Source organism: Pyxicephalus adspersus, chromosome 1 (genome assembly GCF_032062135.1).
Source record: "Pyxicephalus adspersus chromosome 1, UCB_Pads_2.0, whole genome shotgun sequence".
Classification (NCBI taxonomy): domain Eukaryota; kingdom Metazoa; phylum Chordata; class Amphibia; order Anura; family Pyxicephalidae; genus Pyxicephalus; species Pyxicephalus adspersus.
In genome coordinates this window covers 30,321,987-30,327,124 of record NC_092858.1, presented here as the reverse complement: position 1 = coordinate 30,327,124, position 5,138 = coordinate 30,321,987, and the positions used below count along the sequence as shown (strand labels likewise).

At 36.0% G+C, this 5,138-nt stretch overlaps 1 protein-coding gene across 1 annotated transcript in view; it reads right to left on the bottom strand.

Annotated features, from left to right (window-relative positions):
• The window catches only part of CRYL1 (crystallin lambda 1), a 67,417-nt gene that overhangs the window by 53,551 nt on the left and 8,728 nt on the right, over positions 1 to 5,138 (bottom strand). Inside the window, exon 3 of the mRNA XM_072405120.1 lies at positions 1,569 to 1,695. Coding sequence (XP_072261221.1) covers positions 1,569 to 1,695 — 127 coding nt within the window. The remainder of the gene's footprint in view (positions 1 to 1,568; positions 1,696 to 5,138) is intronic.

The window sequence follows — 5,138 nt, the reverse complement described above, 5'->3', positions numbered from 1 at the left end:
GCACATGAACAATAACTGTGTACTGTAGTCTTCTTCATGGGTAAATAAGGCATCCCCCTGAAAATAAGCCCTAGAGCATATTTTGGCCTTCCAAAAAAAATAAGACAGTGTCTTATCATCGGGGAAACAGGGTAGCACTGTTCTGGTTCCCCCAGAGGATGTTATTGCACTATTTCTGAAGTTTGTCACCCAGTCCATAACACAGATATTTTTTTTCTTTAAAAAAGTTGTGTGTGGCCAGTGGTGCTTTTACAGGAAAAGTTGAGATTTGCAAAAATTTTCACCTGCCCGTGCATAATGTACCCCTAGATCACTAGGACATGCATTTTTTACTTAACATCATTTCTGTTAGATATTTGCCATCATACTTGAAATATGAATAGTTCATGTTTGTGACAGCTTTACTATATACTGAAAACTTATAGCCATAAGTATTAGTAAGCACACATTTCTATCAGGCTGTACAAAACCTGGCACTGTTACAAATGTGCAAGGCATAAATTTGCCCATACTTGTCTGTGCCAGGTCTAAAGGTTGTTATCAGAGGTATGGTAATGAAATACAAGTTGTGCTATACATTGCTTCATGCCAAAACCTGTCTGATGACTAAATTTTATTACATTTAAAAGGAGAACTAAACTTTAAGAGCTTTTTAGGGATACCAATATAGTTATAGCAATAGGTTTAGAGACTTTCATAGACAAAAAAAAGAAATATCTGTCCCTACAAAGACCAACTGAACCAAAATATTTGACATGTAGGCATGATTTATTAAAACTCTCCAAGGCAGGAGAGGATAAACTTTCATTGGTGAAGCTGGGTGATCTAGCAAACCTGGAATTGATCGGTCCAGGATTCAAAACATTTGTAAGCAAATGACTTTGAAGAAATCCGTTCCAGGTTTGCTGGATCACTCAGCTTGACTGATAAAAGTGTATCCTCTCCAGCCTTGATGAGCTTTAATAAATCAGGCCCTTAGTCTGCATGAAATTGTTGCTCAGATAACCGATACACAAGTTTTAAGTTGCTTCTGGTTAGAATGTTGTGGTGGAATTTACTGATTAAATGTGGATTTTAGAAAAGGAAAATGACACCCCTTCTCTCCATTTTACATACAGGGACCCACCCTCACCCACAAGACCACAATATGCATTTTGATAAAAAATCTGAACGTGTAAAAGTGCACAGGCTTTAGTTTCAATAAAGCAGGAAGCACTGGGTGGTAGAAGGGAGTTGCAGTGCAGCCTAAGTGCAGTTTCCCTGCCCATGACTGTCCCTGAACTTTTTAATAGAACAAAACAGGCTACTCAGCAAACAACATGTCTGAAGCAGGAAAGTTCTGCTCACCTGAATCAATCACCAATGATTATTTTGAGCAAAAGCAATTGAAATTGTACTAATCATACCTTCTGCAGAGAGCTGCACAGCTTGATGACAAATGCAAAAATGTATTTTATTAGGCAACCTAAAAGAGCCAGAGGTCCTTAGAAAAACAAAATAACAATGTAATAATATACAATTAGTGTGCTCCTACTTAAAGCATGGCAATGAGCATTTTATTAGCTTACTTGAATGAATATTGTTCCCTCTAAAGCTGTCTTCAAGTCACTGCTTCCACTTATAAGAGAGATTTGTTGGTCGGCACTTAAACTTCCTCGAAGCATCCCTGCTTTCGCGAGTTCATCCATTTGCTTCCTAGTTTAAAGATGAAAAAATTAGGCCACTTTCCTCACCACACCACATTCACATGGATTAAGGCATAAGTGAAGTTCAGAAAAAAAAGGTATTATTCGGAAGAGTCACCTGAATATTATTTATAAAACTATGCTTTGTCACTGAGACATGAGTAGCATGGCAGTCTGACCAAAGATGGGATCTCCCATAATGCATTACAAAAATAATGGCTTGATGTTTTTTTTAATTTTAAGCATCACGTAATTGTATGCGTCACTACAAATGTATTTTAAGTTGATAATGGGAACCTCATCCAATCAGGAATCACTCATTGCCATTCTAGGAGATTATTCTTGTTGAAGAACTGTATTCACTCTTGTATGAAGAAGTGAAAAGAGAAAATTTCCTTTTGTAATGTCTAAACAATTGGCTGAGTTATGTTATTATTACATGGCTATATGTGTGTTTTTAAAAGTGTTATTCACAAACCCCCCCCACCCCCCACCCGTCCCCTCCCTTTTTACCTTCTGTCTCCTACCCTATGTTAATTGCAAAGATTTATTAAAAATTGATTATACATAATAAACAATTAGCTGTTTCTCACAACAATCACTGGCCATGAGCGGATGATAAAAGCCTTTCAGACCTTCGGATCGAGCACCCTCTGGTGTCAGATGTTAGTACATTTACTTTTATTCATTTCCCAAGTCAACTCCTTTGAAATTGGCTGGTGGTGAATTTTGTGGTTGTATTTTTTTTTTACCAGTCTCTTATTAAAACAATGTCTCGTTCTGCCACCTAGTGACCAATTGTCAAAAGTGCACAACTGTCACAATAGGAAATGAATAGGAAAGAAACCAATTTTATGAGCGTATTATAAGTGGAATAATTTATAAATAATGCTAAAAAATAGCTTAAAGGTTACTTTAAATTCATTTAAAAAGTTTTAAAAAACTAAAAGTAAGTAAATCAAAAATGTATTTAACACTTCTTAGAAGTTTGGTGAGGGTATCAGAAACAACTATATTTACAGTCAAAGTAGTGCTTGGAGTTTTGGGAGAATCACCTTACCTACTTTGTATGATGACGTGCACAGTATTAAATTTTAAAAGTAGAATCCCTGTGTCTTAAACTAAGTACTGTTACAACACAGCTGTTAAAAGGTTTTTGCTATGGATATACATGGCAAAACATATTTTTTAATATATTAGAATACATTGATCCTTTGTTTAGTTATAGCAATTTAATTTAATTGCAGCAATATAGCTTTTCCTGCATTTTAATTACCAATGCCTCCGCAGTACAGACATAAGCAAATTAAACTCCTACTCTGACATTACAGTGTTTTACCATTGTAAAGTTTCTTTCATTCCAGCAGTTTTATCAATAAATCAGAGATCCAGTTTTACAGCCCCAGGATTAATATCTGCTCACTTTATTTTACAGCTGGCCCTTGTGTAAATGAGTGTAAAGTGTTCCTGGTCTATAGTTTTTGAAAACCTGGAGACAAAATCATGTTATGAAATATGGCCTATGGGTTTTGTAGGGTTTTGTTTTCTGTCAGAAATATATAATGAAGCTAGTATCTGTATTTTAATGTTTCTTTATGAAACTACAAATGTTGTTTAAATGAATAATACTTTAATATGGACCTGAGGTAAAAAATTGAATATTTGCCATGGTATAGGGAATATAAAAAATGATAATGTACCTAAGCTGTACACTAATAAAAAATGTATTTGTTGTCTTAAGTTATGATTTTTCAGGAGGAATTTGACTTCCCAGGGCATTCAGTCTTGTAGCTGTCTTTCTGCAGTTAAGTGTTATGTGATTTGATGTCCATCAATCCAATATAATTTAAATTCCCAACCCAGAGGAACATTCAAATCATCTAGCTCAAAACCCTTTAATATACTCATCTCCATTTTTTAAAGCCAAGCTTTCAACATAAATATATACATGTGAAGTGTAGAGGAAAGTGATGTTCACAATGATCTACCTACTTGGGACTGCCACATGGGTTCGTTTCTCTGGAATTTACAGACACGTATGGTAGATGTGACAGACAGAAAATAATCAGTACATGGATAAAGGCAGCTCAAAGCCAGTTCATGATGTGCTTGATTTAAAGTACTCTAGGAGTGTCAGAGCTAAGAATCTCTATACCGGACATAAGCCGGATTCCGATAATAAGTACTGTTTAGTTAAGGGAAGAGCTCAACCATACACTATCTATTGATGCAGACCATTTAATATGCCTTAAAAGTAACTTCAGAAATACAACAACTGTTCCAAAAGCTAATACATAATTGGGTATATCTTGCGAATAAAATATCTCCAAAACAAAAACCTCCTTGGTCTTGGTAAACACTGTAAATCATGTGTAATCCTAGTTTTGCAGTGCATGCATTAACTATGCACTTACAGCTACTTACAGCACTACTAATCAGTTTTAAATAGCCAATATATTTTGTAGTCAAGTGACCACTATGATACTGCAAGGAATTGGCTGTGGGCAGCTTGTCATGCTGGTGAGGTCTCTGTTGGCCCATGGACTACAACTAAAATTAAAGCATCTGCAGTGCTGAAACTGATGCAAGTACTGTTGAAAAGTTTTCTTACTGACAAACAGAAAGATATGTTCTAGTCTTACTTTTGCCTTACAGACATCATGTCACGCTGCTGTTCTCAGAAGTGCCGACAAGGCCCGCCAAGGTCATTTAAAGTGTATGTCAGGAAAAAAACAAAAACAAACATGGAGCGCATGTCTGCAATACACATGCATTTTTCCATGTTTATTCCTTTCAGAAACACGCATTCTGCAGTTCCCATAAAGGTAAGTGTGTACATGAGTAGTGAAAACACTATCATAGTATTGTGATTTGGAACAGTCTTGCATGGAATGCCCAGACTTCACCATTTTAGCTAAACCTTTCTGCAGACACATAAACCAGTACACAGGGTATTTGCAGACTGTCACTGGATAGCCTTTACTGCAAATACCAATTGCTGATTTAACACATTCAAATGCTTGGGACAGATAAAGGCTTATGACTTTGCCTATTGCATGCTTGTTCAAGTAAATCACAGAAAATATTTGAAACCAATGCCAGCCATTAAACCAGCATTTTTAAATGGATGTATGCAACCAGGGGGAGTTTCTCTCAGCACAGGTAACCCCTGCAAAATGACTAGAAATCATAATGCCTAGGGATAAAGCCTAACTGCCTACACCTTTGGACATATAATAGTAAAAATAATACTTTAAAACTTGTCTCTTACAATTCTGTGTTTAAATCTTTTCTTTAAAAATGCTACAGAATACTGAATGATATTTACTGAAACTTTGTGTCCCAGTCCTCTACTACCTGAGATGGACTTCTAGCACAAACCATAGGAGCTGAAAAGATCACAGATCAGAGCAAAGCACTGTTTAGTAGAATTGTAAACACATGAGGGGTTAT